The sequence below is a fragment of the Mauremys reevesii genome, linkage group 4 (assembly GCF_016161935.1).
Source record: "Mauremys reevesii isolate NIE-2019 linkage group 4, ASM1616193v1, whole genome shotgun sequence".
NCBI lineage: Eukaryota > Metazoa > Chordata > Testudines > Geoemydidae > Mauremys > Mauremys reevesii.
This window is the reverse complement of record NC_052626.1, coordinates 106,601,726-106,618,668: the sequence shown is the minus strand read 5'-3', so window position 1 is coordinate 106,618,668 and position 16,943 is coordinate 106,601,726. Positions and strand designations below refer to the sequence as shown.

The 16,943-nt window shown below is 37.6% G+C and overlaps 1 protein-coding gene across 2 annotated transcripts in view; it reads left to right on the top strand.

The window, feature by feature from the left end:
• KCNQ1 (potassium voltage-gated channel subfamily Q member 1) overlaps positions 1–16,943 on the top strand; it is a 552,595-nt gene that overhangs the window by 407,994 nt on the left and 127,658 nt on the right. For both annotated transcript variants that reach the window (XM_039537861.1, XM_039537860.1), the window contains 2 exons: positions 503–549; positions 1,598–1,659. In XM_039537861.1, the coding sequence (XP_039393795.1) occupies positions 503–549; positions 1,598–1,659 (109 nt within the window). The remainder of the gene's footprint in view (positions 1–502; positions 550–1,597; positions 1,660–16,943) is intronic.

Genomic DNA, 16,943 nt, shown 5'->3' with positions numbered 1-16,943 from the left:
ATTTTGAGAATTAAAAAAAATATGTAAATCATTAAGAACCATTGATCAGAACTTGGTTCTTTGTATTGCTTTAGTGACTACAGACCCCAACTATAGACCAGTATCCCCACTGTGCTAGGCACTATACAAACAGAATAAGAAGACAGTGCCTGCCCCAAGGATCTTATCACCTAAGAAAAGATACTACAGATGGATACAACAATGCAAGCATCAGAAAACTATTAGACAATACTGATCACCATGAAAAGCAGTGGTCATTGCTAGAATCTATAAACTAGCTGAAGCACTGAGACACCCACTTAGGGCTGATATTTTCTTAACTACCAAGGCCAACTTTGGATCAAACGATGTTGTTCATTTGTGCTGCAAAGCAGAATTACTTGAACGTTGCAACCTATTATTTGGAGAAGAGGTTTTTCAACCAAAGAAAGTGAATATTCTGTTTAAATCTGAGGAAGAGTTATCTTTTGTTTCGAACAATACCATTTCTTTCTGTTTACAGGTTGGACCAATCTATAGGGAAGCCATCTCTTTTTATTTCTCTCTCAGGTAAGATAATAAATTTTAATTCCTGTAATCAGTGACATGTTTGAATTAAAAAATGTCTGCTCCATAAGTATATGACTAAGAACCACAAGAATTTGTAAGGTGCTCAGGTACTATGGTGATGTGTGATATATCTTTCTTTATTTTACACATATGGGAGCTGAAGCATAGAAAGGTTTAGTGGACTTGCCCAAGGCAGCACCATAAATCAGAAGTCCTGATCCTCTCCCCCTGCTTTAATCATTATACTACACTAAATAACAGGCTACAAATAAACCTCAAAATGTAAGAGAGATGTCTGGAATAAAGCTGATTACAACATATTTTTGTGAAAATATAGATGAAAAATACTTTTAATTACTTATCAACATTTCAAAAATTGTCAGCCAGTTCCAGCTTCCTGAAAACTAGGTGATTTTTATGTAGCCACCTAATGTAGCCGCCTAATATTAGGCATCCGGATTTTTAAAATGTTGCCTCAATTACTTCAATGGGGATTATATTCAGAGGGGTGTTATGGAGCTGAAATCAACAATATTCATATAGAGCTTTGAATGGAAATCATAATAGAAGTGCAAAATATTAATAGTAGTTATTTGTTTTGAGATGTGGTTGCACATAGATTGATATCATCTGATTGGCCGCTGAGAGCTATTTGTTAATGTCATTTCATTTTAAATTTCTAGAAAAAATGCAGATAAAACATCCTCCATGAACATTATCAAGGTGGCTGTAGAGCTTTACATTGTTCCAGGTTGTTTTTTCAGCTGGAATTAGAAACATAAACTAAATTAGGAACCGTTTAATTCTCTCGGTTTAAAGCATAAAGTGAAGGTTGAAAGTGCTCTAGACTAAAGAGCTATTAAAAACCTTGGCTTCAGCTAATGCTATAAAAGAAACAAAAGCTAGTTTTATGAAATAAAACTAATCATCCTAGCAAAGGTGTTCAATTATTCTGCACTGGTGGGCTAGTTAAACACACCATGTTGTGGCTTAATGCTATATTGTTATAACACTGAGTATTCATTTGAAAATATGCCTTGCTCCACAGAAAAAAGCAAAGACCGAGGGACTAACACGATTGGTGCAAGGCTGAACAGAGTGGAAGACAAGGTAGGTCTGAGTTAGTAGTGGTAGTGGATAGAGATGGTCCATTACTGAACAGCACTGTGTTTCATAGTATTCAGGAAAAATTTATGGCTTAAAATGGAGTAACATGCCTGGCTTTTCCAAGTGATGGAAAATAATTTTAACACTGAAAGTTGCATTTTCTTCATGATCATTTTAACAGCACAGATGAAGAAATCAGACTTTTTAATTGATCTCAGTCTCTTTTGTTACTCACTTGGTTTTTTATTTTTAATGGTATGTATTACACATGTCTCAATGCTCTACTTCCTTCCTTCCTCCATGATAGATAAAAGGCTCTGTTCCTTTAATACTCTGGTATATTACAGTCCCAAGATTTCTCTTTGATCATTGATTGCTCTGTTGTTTATATAACTCCACCTACTATTCCTTAGAGAGAGAGGGAGCAAATGTTGTTCTGTCCTGGTTTTCATTCTTTATGACAAATGGAGTTTTTCCTTTCAAGTGACATCAAGCCAGGGGAGAAAAAGCTGTTCTGTAATCACAAATTAATAGTTAAGTGCTTTGCTGCAGCCCTTTATTTCGATGCTAGCTGCACTTGATGAGCTAGACAGAAAGGTAGAGATTTATGTCAAATTCAGAAATATAGAGTTGCCTATGTTTGTTTTAAGGATAGGCAGAGAGTTAAGAGAATTATTGATTGAAGCTTTCACCCATCTTTCATAGTAAATCTTTTTTAAGATTTGCAAAGGTTCTTTTAATTTTATGGTCATTTTCACTCACTTGTTCAGTTTGCTGGTTTGGTTAAGACTGGAAGTACAATTTGTGAAGTATCTTGAGAAAAGAAGCTCCCATGGCACTTCTAGCATAACTGGAAACAAGATAGACTAATTATCTCATGAGAGAACTTGGTTTTGCTTTAATTTCCAGTCCACTTTTGCAGACCAAAGAGGTTTGGTCAAGGCATCCAAACTTCCGAGTTGCTTGGGCAACACCTAATCTGGAGATTCACCAATGATTTGTTTGTTTCTCACATAGTTCTCCATCATGCACCACGTACATGTAAATGATCATGCTCAGAGATTTACTTCTACATAGTGTTAGTATATGGTGTTTTAAAGAAAATAATGGATTGAAGAGTTAGGGGTCGGATTCAGAGATGATGCATGAAGAGGTGCATACTAAGCAATGGTTAGGTGAATGTAAGGTTGCATAGGCACCCAAACAGATTTTGCACATTTAGGTGCTGTGCAGTGCTCATTCAAGGGTCTGTACTTGGAAATTATACACACAAATGGAGCTCATTTCTCAAAAAGCTGGCATTCTACTTACCGTATGTTGTATCCTTGAGGTGGATTAAAAATGTTGAACGTGGCAAACATTGAATGTTTCTCACTTTGGCAACTAGCCTTTGACCAAAAGATAAAGTAGATTCTGTGTGCTGGTGTTTGGAAATGTACAATAAAAGGATTTTGAGTTGTAGCTGGTTCAGGGAACAGAAATCCACTTTCTAAATCAGTGATACTCAGACTGAGGCTCGCAAGCCACAAGTGACTCTTTAAAATGTCCCCTGCAGCTCTTTGCAGCGCATGATATTAAAACACTGTGTGATTTAATTATTAACCAATCTAAAATAATCAATCTGGATGCTTTTACTATGTTATTAACTAACTAAGTTACTATCTTGCACTAGGTTATTAACCAATAGAAACCTAAATATATTGGTCTCATGTTACAGTTGGAATAAAAATTTCAAAACCGCCTAAATGACATAGAAGACTAAGTGACCTTTACAAAAGTGACTTAGGCACTTAAGGGGTGATTATCAAAGGCACAAATGGCAGGTGTCTAGCTGTTGTTGAAAATTAGTTACCACTTGTGCCTTTGTTCTGTTTCAGAGTTCTGTTTCACTGAAAGTCAGTAGGACTTCGGAACATTTGTCCTATTTTCAAAAATGACTTAGGCTCCGTAGATGCTTTTGAAAATTTTACCCTGGATCTTTATTTTTGTAGACAGTATTATGTAAGGATTCCATTTTGTTTTGAAATCTGGGGTTCGCAAAATGTTGCAGGGGGTTCTTGGGAAAAAATTCCCTAATGGTGGACAGAGCTGTCCCTAGGGACCCTGGGCAGCACGAGGTCAGCAGTGCAGAGCTCCTGGACTTCCAAGAGCTAAGCAGATCAAAGCAAGCATCTCTATCACACTGAGGAGATTTAAACTTCAAGACTCCTTATAAGAAATGGAAAGGGAGGTGGATATTTTTTGCTGTTTTTAAAATTAAATAGACAGCTAGTGTTGTTTTTAAAATTATTATGAAGAACAAGTTTAAGCTTTGTTGTAATGTGCATTGTTTGCCTGGACTGCTCAAGACCTGAATGCTTGTGTAGGTAGGAGAACTCTTTGAGTTGGCTTCTTAAATACCTTCATGCTGTTTCACATCTGATACTCCTTGATGAAACCTAGGAGCCTTGTCTTATAACAGGCTTATTCAAAGTGACACAAGCTATGAAAGTGAGAGCTTGAAAGTGTGTTGCCATTTTCATAATGTAATAAAAATACTGTCACGATAAATGATAATTAATAAATAGTGTGTAATAAGCATGTCATAAAAACAACATTTATGTTTCCAAGATCACTGCTTTTATCATTTATACCCAGGTCAAGGAGAATATCCCTGGAAATATTCATTTTTAGGAGGGGATTCACGAGACTTGACATTTTAGTGAAAGGGGTTCACAGGTTGTTAAAGTTTGGGAACCACTGGACTAGAGTAACAAAAAGTAACTTTAGACCTTCCGCAGCTGCAGTAGAAATTTGATTTGTGCATAGTCAATGTATTGACACAGATATTACTGTATTCAACAGAATATTTGCACTGTCCAAATGAATTTTTTTTTGTCTCACAGCTACTTTCAGATAAAGTTTTTGCACATAGGACTAGCTGTATTGATTAGATAACGTGCATCTCCAAAACCACAGATGACCTAATAAACTACAAAGAAACTAGCATCTGATGCTTAAAAACAAGGCTAAATTTTAACCCAGATATTCAAAAATTAAATAGGCAGTATTTTTATACTTCTATGACTTGATATAACAGTTATAAATTCAAGGTGTACTGATTTGTAAGGATGGACAAATAGTAATTAATTATTTAAACAGTGATACTCGGACCTCAGTGGTTCAGGAGCCAAAGGAGTGATCAGTGTTACCCAAAAGAACCCCAGTAGTGTGAATTCATTGTTTCATTTACTATTGTCCTATGTATTCATATTTAAACAGTATGACGGGGAAATGTGATATTTCCTATGTAGGGTGGATAAACACTCCATCTAGTACGTCTGTTTCATAAGTAACTAAAATGCTTTTGTAAAGAGATTCAGACCCAGATTCTCTGCTGCACACGAACACAGTGGAGGCAATGGCTGGTATAGGCTGTCGCGAAGCTCGTTACGGCTCTTTGATTCTCAGGTTGTTCCAATGGTCCCTATAGGCTGTCCTCCAGCTGGGCATATAAACTGACTATCCCCTCCAGCATAGCTTGCTCACACACTCCTGGTCTGGCCACGAACAGGGAGTGGCATATAAGCTGGCTGTACCGCAAATGAGGATTCCCCATGCCAAGCAAATTCTCAGGGGGTAGTTTTCAGCTTCTTTGCACCAGCAGGAGGGGACCAAGGGATTTCAGATGCATCCATTTATCAGTCTCTGCCAGCAGAACAGTTATTCAAAGTTACTACTTGCACACAGCATAACAATAGCCGGAGGATCAGGGGTGACATCATTGCCCCATTGAAATCAATGGCAAAACTCCGATAGACTTCAGCAGGGCCAGGATTTCACCCCAGGTAGCTTGCTTTTTTCAAAGCTCCTGCTCACCTTAGGAACCACTTCCTTCATTATTGGATCTTTCTAGGCCTTCCCATCACTGTTGGCAAAGCATTTACACTTGTCTGTAATAGTGAAAGAAGCAAATCTATTCTAGATCTACATGTATCATAGCTAGCAGTGGCCACTTCACAAACAATGGTATGTGAAAGAGAAACATTTCTGTGTTTTATTAATAAGTGGGTTTTATCCAGAGTTAAACGTCACTATTTTTTCCAGCAATCATGGCATGTTATAGAAAAATTCTGCCCTCTCAGAAAAATTCTGAATTTTCATGCACTGTTTTCTAGAAATTAGGAACAGTTTGGGGGAGGAGGGTGGTTCCTGCCAGCAAAAACTACCTTTTAATTTTCACATGAAACACACCTTTGTTTCCACTGAAAGAGGAACATTTTTTTCTTCCAGTGGTGGAATTTGGCACCTCTCATTAGATCTTGAAGGGGAAAACAAACGCCTCTTAATATTTCTGTATAAAATATCACATGTATCTGTGTACTGAACGAGGTAGGGTCCTGTGGAAAATATAGTATGTGATCATATGTATCATAATGCATATGCACAAGGGGGCCAAATTAAAGAAGAAAAGGTACAAAAAAATCACCCCAAACACTTTAAATTTGTCAAAGTTACACGTAACTGAAAACAGAGTCTTATAATAGCATCAGCCAACCTTAAATATGGGTGTCACTACCTGAGTGGCCTATAATAAGAGCTACAACACTCACTATCCAGTATGTAGTCAGAACACATTTTAGTTCAGCCATTGTTCTCTGCTGCATAAGAGTCAGTGTCGAGTGCCTTGTTCTTTGAAAGATGAAGCTAAATCAAAAACCACACCCTGCCCATCTGTTCCTCTAACTTGCACCTCAGAGGATGTGGCTGAGCCGGAATGTAGCAAGAACAAATCAATTTATTTGCAGTGGCCAGACCTTTCTTTTCATCCTGTAACATCTGTGAATGTCCAGCCCCCCTGACATCCAGCCCCCAACCCATGAAATCTGGCTGCTGCTGGCTGACTATCAAATGCAAAATCAAAAACAGTTTTCCAGAACTGCACAGCTGTTTTATGTGCCACTGTTGATCGAACTGCAGAACACACCACATGCCAATGGTTTAACTCTCAGAGTGTGTTGAGTCTGATGCAGGAGAAAATCTACAGCACACTCGGGAACCTTTATTTGTCCTTTCTTCTCTCCACAATGTGACTTGTTTGTCTTGTGACTGTCATGATAATTGCTGATACTAAAATTAATATAATCCCATCCAACCATTTTCTTATCATTATTTTAAATATGGTAGGCCCAAACTTCATTTTCTTTTTTTTTTGGTTACAGCTGGACACATTACTTAACTTCCCATAGATGTTTTGATGTCAAAACATGTTATCCTGGAAGATCAGCTGGACCATAGAGCTTGGGCAAAATTTAGCAGTCCTGGATTCTGATATTCTACTCTACCTATGTGCCAAAACTCCCACTGAGGTCAAAAGTTCTGCCTGTGTGAAGAGCAGAATATCACAATCCATGTTCACGAGAAATTAAAATACACTTCTCCCACATAAGATCTTTGCTGTAATCATTGCTATAGTAAAATTAGATTCGGCTTGCTTAAGAATTACTACTACAATCCAAAGCAGTTTTCTGGGTGTACACTTCTCTGTGCAAACATGAATAATTGCTTTCACTGAAATCATCAATCCCATTGAATAGTTAGCATGGTCCCCGTTAAAATCATTACAACACCTTTTATAAGTATAAAGAATACTGTGAATAATATGGTACTGTTATCTATTTCTAAAAATAAAGTTGTAAAGACTTAAATGGGAACTGCTGTAAATAAGTGGAAGCCTTGTTGTAGATGCACAAGTCAAATTGAAAATAAATTTGTCATGGGAAGTAGTTTATAATCCTTCAAATATTTATAAATTCTCTTAATAAAAAGAATCATACAGTGGTTTATTCAGTTGCCCATTGGTATGATGGAAAATAGAACTGTTCCTTAAAGGTAAAACTCTTTGAGAAGTTGTTCCTACATGTTACTACCCAATGGACAAATGTGCAGCAGTATTTTGATACCTTGGTGGTGGTGATATGCACTTCTGTACAAATTGGAACCATGTCTCCCATTCTCCTTCATTTTATAATGCCTAGTTCTCTAAAAAGGTGTTTGATTGTTAAATGTATAGATTCCCCATGAAGAATCCATTGCAAGTACATGACCTGCTCTCAATACGTTAGCTAAGTATGGAATTTACTTATGTTCAACAAGAGCAGTGATACTTCAACGGCCTTTTGTACACTAGGCTTTAAACTGAGACTGAAAATCATATTTAACATTTGTCTAAACGCTGCTCTGGCTAAATTGGTTTCTACTGTGGTTTGATCACCAGTTTAGAAATGAGCCATACTAGATGTATTAGTTCCAGCTAAACCAGTTCCTAGCTTTAAGCCTGGTTCCTTCACTCAGTTTGATCCTTAATATGGATGGAACCTAAGATCCAGTTGCTGACTGCTACTATTTTTCCTTTGCCTGGATTTTGCTGTTTGGCCCTTCATCAAATAGTTCCCCGTTATGCAGATTTCATACTTAACTTTGGGTTTTTACATCTGTTACTGTTTAAAAGCCTGCTAGACTGGATAAGGAATATGAATTTCTGTAGCTACATACTGAGAGAAGTATCTAACTGATAAAATATGTAATCTGCAAGGATTTGATTACATATTTAAGACAGAACATGCTTTTTAAAAAAAAATCCTCTTAGTGCCTCTTTGGACAGGATGTAAAATTGAAGTTCTGGCCACTTTTCATCATTATCGAATGTATGTGCCCTTTCATAATAATACAGGTGTACTTCATGTCCTGGGTAAATTTGAACTCTGGTATATTAGAGTCTTCCTACTGTCTTTTCACTGTGTTTGAAATTTGATTCATTTTTTCCCTCACTTCCTGCCCTAAACTGTTTTATAATTTTGCTTTGCACTAATAAATAGTTGCTGGGTTTTACCCCAGTGGTAGCTACTTCTCAATGGTAAATGACGTATTATCCTATATCTACCTGTCAGGAGTGCTGCAAGGTTTAATTATTGAATGTTTGGAAGATACTTTGGACACTTGTAAAAAACACACTATAGAAGTCTGTATAGTATTATCAACATAATCATTACCTATGCTGCTATTATGCACTTACAATAGTAGCACTTAAAAAAATGTTTTCTACATGAAGCACCTCTTGCACATCAAGTGGCCAATCCTGTCAGGGGCTGAGCACCTTATGTTAGTTTCACTGTAGTCAGTTGGAGGTTGTGACTATGTAGCATATCAAAGGATCAGGCCCAAATGCTGACAATATTTTCTTACTTCCAAACACAGGGCATCTATACAATTTTAAATGTTATGTTCCAAGAACATATTCCATCATTCCCCACTCTTAAAATAAATTCAAAATGAACAACTTTTGTTTCCTGTGCTTCGTCACTGCAAACATTTAGCATCATGTGAAACAATCCAGTGCTGAGGAAATCCCTGGGACTATCATTCTTTGCTAAATTCTAGTTTTCCCATCAAAAGCTTGCTTTAGGTTCAGCTCATCCATCATACTTAATTCAAAAGGTGGGGGATATTTTTGTTTGCCTTTTTTATGTTTAGAGTGTTTAATTCCTCTCTGACATCAATGAACAGAAATTAGACACTGAACTGTAATCAGCAGAGTCAACATCCCCCATCTGTCCCCTCCTATTTTCCAAAGATGAAATCTTCCCCCCTACACACATCCCGCCCAATACATAACACACTAATCAGCCCTTAACATAGTTTCTTTTCCAAACTCTCTTTTTACTGAATAGTTTCTGTTTTGATACCATGATTAATAGGCTTATGCTCAAATTTCTATATAGTTCTATTCAATTCCAACTGCACTTGCACCAAATTCCCCTAAGCAGCCCATCCAGTGGGCATTTATTAAAGTTGATGTTCTATAGTATCACAAGGTAAATGATAAATCATGCCACTGGTAATACAAAATCCAAGTATACATCCAGTGCAAAAAGATTTAGGACTTGTGCCAAAGTCCATTGAAGTCAATTGGAGTCTTTCCCTTGACTTGATGGGATTTGAAGCAGGCCTTTAATCACCACATAATACAGTCATGGTGATCCAAAATTTGAATCTTCCCTGATCAGGGAGGGCTGAATCACTGAACCCTTTTATAGTCATATAATATTGAAATTCATTTTTTCCACTGTATTGTGTGATCCCAGCTTGCTCAGTAATGTATATGTGTTGTGATAATTATCCATGAAAGTACTTCACTGAGCCTGTGTGTCTTTCTCTCAGTATTAGAACCTCTGGTTGTGCACACTGATGTTGGACATTGAAAGTGGCCAAAGTCGATGTGTGTAAATAGCAAAAGAAAAAAAAAAGTCCAGAAGAGGAAAACTGCTTCCTTGTGTGTATATGATGAGATCAACCTGAGCAGAACCTGTATTGTTTATTTTATTTTATTTTTAGTGTTACTAGGTAAGCTAATACCACTAATGCCATGTGTATTGAAGAGTCTGTTTCTTCTTTGTTTTTATCGGATACATTTATGGCAAGAAACCATAGATGTTCCTGTATTCATCTGAACAAGATTATTGCCATTAATACCTTCATCTCCATTCTTTGTAATGCCAGTTCACAGACAAAAGTTGGCAGCATTTGATATTGATTCTGATATGCTCCTGTGTGGGTATGATTCATGCCTTCAAAGTCCGCGGTGCAGAGGCATAGGTAGGGTGACCAGATGTCCAGTTTTTATAGGGACAGTCCCGTTTTGGGGAACTTTTTCTTATATAGGCGCCTATTACCCCTCCACCACCACCCCCTGTCCCATTTTTTCACAGTTGCTATCTGGTCACTCTAGGCATAGGAAATAATAAGGCTCGTAGGGCTAGCATGTGAGGAAGTGATATGCAGTAATTTTTTTCATGTTGGGTGCTTGTCTGAGAGGGAAGCTGCAATATTAATTGAGCTGTCATTTTTCTAAGCCAATATGTTCTGACAATGATCATCATTAAAAAAGACCACATTTCCCAAAAGGTACTATTCCATGCACCTAATACAGTAATTTCCCATTTTAAATACAGGAGAAAACTCTGGTATCTCAGATACTCCTCAATCTATTGGCAAATGCTGGTTTTAATGTTGACAACTGTGCACCTGAAAAGAATCCTTCACATGTTGCTCACCTTTCCGTTTTCCTTGAAATGTCTGCCTTCCTTAACACATAACCATTCATAGTGCCTTTTAAATGTGCAGCAACACAGCACCCTGTACTCCTTTTGGGAATGTTTACTCTACTTCCCGCTGTACCATAAAAAGCAGCACACCCTTAAAAGGCAAGTCTTTGAACCTGCCTGGCAGACGATGACTGTCTTTCACACTGGTATGCAGCAGCAATAGAGCAAATGATGAAGTGATTTTTAATTGAATATTAATGCTGAAAAGTTGATGTTAATACTGTAATAATTATTTTTTTTAAATGCCATGGCTTCTATTTTCCTGGACAGCAAAGAGTGGCACAGAAGGAAATGTCCAGCATTTTGCAAGTTGAATCTATGTTTGTACTAGCCAGTTCAGACAACTGTTAAATATTGGCATCCTGCAGCATGCAGATATAGATCTGACAATCTATCTTCTAGCTGCCCAGAAATAGAACTAAAAATGATCTGTTTGGAACCTTAATTTAGAAAGACCTATCAAATCAATAATACCGTTACAGCTACTAGCAAGTATTGACTGATCCACTATACAGTTTTTTTGCAACCACACACAGAACGAATGAGGAGTTTAAAAAAAAATAGCTGTATAAGAGATTAATCACTACCCCTTCAATCTTTGGCCTCTGTCCAGAGACTACGGTACAAGAGTAGGGTAGCAGTTTTGGTGCTGTATTATGTGATGTGAGATACCTGTTTTCTATAAACAGGACTAAAATCACATCTCCCTTTTACATAAAATTTGCAGATGACACCAAGCTCAGAGGAATTGCAAGCAGTTTGGAGGACAGGAGTAGAATTCAAAATTATCTCGATAAACTGGAGAATTGGTTTGAAATCAACAAAGACAACAAGTGCAAAGACAATAAAGACAAGTGCAAAGTATTATACTTTAGAAGGAAAAATCAAATGCACAACTACAAAATGGGACATAACTGGCTAGGTAATAAGTAGTATTGCTGAAAAGGATCTGGGGGTTATAGTGGATCATAAATTGAATATGAGTCAACAATGTGATACAAAAAAAGCTAATATTGTTCTGGCATGTATTAACAGGAACGTGTAATGTAAGACCTGGGAGGTAATTGCACCGCTCTACTCGGCATTGGTGAGGTCTCAACTGGAGTACTGTGTCCAATTCTGACTTTAAGAAAGATGTGGATAAATTTGAGAGTGCAAAAGAGAGCAACAAACATGATAAAAAGCTTAGAAAATCTGAATTTATGAAGAAAGGTTAAAAAAAAACTGGGTATGTTTAGTTTTGAGGTAATAAGTTATTTTCCATGCCTTGCACAATGAGCCTCCAATAACTGAGTGAGGCTCGTAGATCCTACTACAATACAAATAAATAAGATGAATAATTGAATTTTATTTTTTTAAATAAATGTTATTTTCACTAATACTTCATTAAAAGTTGTGCCTAGGTACTACTGTGATGGTCACAAAAGAAATGAGCAGCGTTGCCAAGTCTCATAATATTTGATGTTTTTTCTTAAAGCCTTGGCTCTTAGAGTCATGGGATTATGTGAGATCCTCAGTTTTCATGTTTTAAAATTAAAAAAGCAAAGGTGAAATCCGAAACTCATTGTTGTTAATGGGAGTTTCGTCATTTTTGTGAGGTGCCAGGTTTTCACCCCAAGTTTCTCATGGTTGCAGAGAAAAGATGGAAAACATAATTCAAATCTATCCTGAAGCCTCAAAAACCAGAAGGTAAATAAAAAATACAAAATGTATTTTTAAAAATTCTGGTTTTAAGCCAACTCTGATTTGAGGGGGCCTGACTCATAACTTTTGAATGTTTGGGACTAGCAATAATGAATGAGTTGTTATATACAGGCTTTAAGTTCTGTCACTTGTGATTCAAATACCTGTATACTTACTTCAAAGTAAGTAGAAATTCAAGAAAAAAAATATGTAACAAGCTCTGTGTGTGTTTATTTTTTTTTTAAAATCCTGTTGGGTAACTCATGAATAGCAAGGTTTGAAGGAGGAACCATCAGGAATTTATCTGCCGATCAAACAAATAATCCAATAAACAGTCTTCAAATTAGCTGCTCTTCTGGGAATCTGTTTTTGTGTTTATATTTGAGTAGGGATGTGAGTGGATATAAGGTCTGCAAATTGAGATGACTGATCTTCCGTTAAACCACACAAATCCTGTTTTGTCTAGCATTTCAAAGATAAACTTATGATGAAAGCAAGACTTGAAACTCAGCCCACACCATTCTTGCGTGTAGGCCGTTTACATCTGATGTGGAGTGGAGATGCACAGTGACTTTGCATACAGAGCATGTGGTGCAGTTGACTGGAGTAGGTACTCTACACAAAAGAAAATAGAAAAAAAGTATTATAAAAAAAATTACAAGAAAGGCTTTTTCCCTCAAAGCTAGATAAGAAACCATAAGACCCTCTTCCAGCTTTATTTAATTTTTTTATAGCACTAAATTGTGGTAGATAAAAAAATCAATACATATTTTAATACAATGGGCTAAATTCGACTCTGGTGTAAGAAGGTGCAACTGCAGTGAAATCAGATGCATCTGGACTGATTTTGGCCCAATGTCCTTGTTTGTTGACAGAACAACCTCATTAGAATTAAAATAATTGATCTTTATATTAATTTGAAATTGGTATCAGGGAGGAATGTACATTAAAGTCAAGAGGAAACATTTTAGTTCTGAGTCCTTTCGGCTGCATGAAAAGTACAGGCAAAGGGAAAATATATCTCCTTTCTTCCCCACTTTACTCTTTTGTGTCAGCTAACTATATTGTGATTAGAAAAACACGGGGAGGCAACCCCTGTAGTGCAACTGCTCCCCCATTCAGCCAGAGGTGGGGAATGGGTTTAGACTTAATGCCAGGAATAGAGCTGTTGCAGGGTGTATTTCACCTAGGGAAGGGGAGGGCAAGAGAGTCATAAACTACTTCCATCGCTGCTCCTGAGTCAGCATAACAACACACTGCCCCATTCACAGAGCTTGTGCCATAGCCACAGTTTATCGTTGTATGTGCAAATCAAAGACCTGTATTCATTTATAAAAATATGACACAGACGTAGTCAGAATTGCTTTGCAAACTCCTTTATTTTACAGACCAAGATATTAGTTTCTGTCTATTACGTAAAATGATTTTATTACTGGGCTTGGTGGAACTATGTGAGGAGAAGCGATTTGTTGTTGTTTATTATTTGTGATACAATAGTGACTAAAGGGCTCACCTGAAGTCAGGGCCCACTGTGCTCAGTGCTGTACAAATACATAGCAGGAGAGAGTCTTACAGTCTAAATATATTTGTTCTAAATATGTTCTAAATTTGTTCTAAATATATGACTGAAATTTTACAGAGGGAAAACTAAGGTCCAGAGAGATCAAGTGACTGTGCCTAAGGTCACACAGGAAGTCTGGCAGAGCCAGGAATTTAACTTGCCCAAGGTCACACAGGAAGTCGGGCAGAGCCAGGAATTTAACTTGAATCACCTGAATCCCAATACAGTGCCTTAACTACAAACCATCCTTCCTCTCACTTAGTCCCACCCTTTCTCTTAAAGCCACTTCAGCCTCACATGATGGTATTGATCAGTGTGGACTGGGGCATAACAGTGTTCCATTAATTTTAAAAAACATTCAATACCTGAGAAGAGTTTATAAAAACCCATAACAGTCGAATCCAGCCAATATAAACATACTGAAACTATATTACACAGAAGCTTTTAAGCCATCTGGGAACTGACCTCCAAACATAGTTCCCCCACTCTCATGTAGAGGGGGTGGCTAGGAGAGGTGTTATATATGCGTTTGAAAAATGCTATTTATATATTTAAGCAGACAGTAAGGAAGTTACTAGTAAAAAGTCTAGGACCATCTGTTACTCTTGGATTTGCTTTGGTTTCCCTCTCTCTCTTTTTCTCTCTTTCAGCAAATGACTCCACTTAATGCAACTCTTGATTTCCATTAAACAGATAGGCGGTAATTCACTTAGTAACATCTGCATCTTAACCCAATTAAATCCTAATAGCTTTAATATATCAAGGAAGCTGATGTGATTAACAATACTGAAGGCTTTGTCAGAAGCTACACCTAATAAATATTGCCCCTTGTCCAGTACTGCAAAAGGAGTGAATAAATACATTGTGTCTCCAAAGTGAAAATGCCCCAAGCAAGATAAATACTCTAAAAGGCTGACCTACAATAAAAAAGTTATTAAGCAATAGTAGAAATGATATTTGTGTATGCGTTCACATGAATGTGTGTATAGCCCTTTTCCCCGAACATCTGAAGATGGGGCTGGCCTTTAGCCCTGCAATGATGGGAACAAAGACTATTCTTAAAAAGTTTCTTTGGTTTTCATTTATCTTTTCATTATGGAGCCACCATTCATTCCAGCTCCTTCACACCCCCTGCCATTCCCACTCTTCGCTGCATCTTCCTGCATATACAATTATTTAGTGGCATTTTCTCTCCAGTCACCATAGAGTTCAGCCCTCACAGGTCTTGTCTTCACTTGGATATTTGGAGCTGTAATTCCCAATGAGTGCAGTTCTACTGCTGGTACCAATGTAAAAATGTCTAAACCCAACAGCTGCCACTGGTGGAGCTGCACCTATTGGGAATTATGAGCCTGTAAAATCCTACTGCAGAAAAGGCTGCAGATGCAAATGTGCAGCAATGCTCATGGGAGACAAACCCCCCAAATGAGGTACACTGGACAAGTAAAAAGCAATAGAGAAGTCAGCTTGCAGTGAGGTAGAGCTTCTTGCTTGATCATATTTGAAATTTGCTGTCAATCAATTGTGGAGACAGGGATTTTTGTAATCCCAGGCTTTGTGTGTGAAGAGGTGTTTCTTTTCCTCCATTATACTTTCTGCAAAGTTCTAACCAGAGGAAATTTACAGGAAAATACCTTGGGGATGGTTGGTCCACAATAATCAGTCCCTTTGTTCAGAGCAGAGTTTGTTCACAATGACGCTGGCCCTTTGCCAGTGACTCTCCTCTTTCATGCTCACCTCAGACTGCATTGCTTTTGCCAGGTTCTAAGATCAAATGGTACCCAGCCCTGCTAAAACAGTAAACTAAATATGGGAAGCATAGAAAAGTGGGAGGAGGCAGAGATACTCAGCCTGGCTGGCCAGAGTGTTGATGGACTGATCCAAGATACTGACTTACAAACCCTGATCTCTCAAACATCCTGAATCTGACTGAAGGGTAGAACCCTTGAATATTGGGGATTTGTGATCAGGTGCTAGAGGCAGGATAGAGTAAATCAGTTTCATTTCATCTAGATGAAGGGGAAAATGCCTAGTTAAATTAAAGGAGCTACATTAAAGAACAAAAAAAAGCAGTGACTCCTCCACAGCTGGTCACCAGAATTCCTGTGTGCAATCGCTGGCTGTACAATTTAGGTTTAGATTTGGAGGTACAACTAAAGCAAGGATCAACAAATCAGGCTTTGAAATAGAGACCTTTATCATGGCTTTTTTTATAAAGAAAAGAAGTTGGGATAAATCCAGGAAAATTGTATGCGGCTCGGTCTGGTGTATATTATTTTGTGTTAAACCCAAAACAAATAACTTCTTTTTTTCTTGATCCCTTTCACATGTATTATCAATGAGGAACGCAGGCCATCTGTTAGTTAGTCATGAGACTGCTGCAGTAATAAAAACCCACCCATTTACTACCCATGTGTAGCTGTTGTTAACGCATGCTTCACTGATTTTGACGACTAAAGGATTGGCTTGTCCACCCCACCCCGCCTCTGTGGGTAAATGGGGGTGGAGGAAGAAACTCTTGACAACGCCAATGTTACTGCATAGTGCCATGATAACTGTAAATAAATTAGGTTTCAAGCAAATTCTGTGTATATAGTCTACTGAGTGCCTAGATATATATTATTACACACACACAAACTATGTTAAACAAATATTATTGAGATTGCAAAGTTAAACACTCAGAAGTTAGGAAATGCCAGAATTAAGGTTACCCAGGAAACCTTAATTTGGTAAACTTGTGCATGTGTATGATGATAGTCTTTAATTACATGAGCACAAACAATTTTTTTTCCCCACAGGATCCATGCCTCTTCTAGTGCACAGAATGGACCTGCTTTGAGAGAGAATCAGGGTTGTACAGGGAAATAGCCTGCTGTCTGTAGAACCTTGGTTCATTTGTT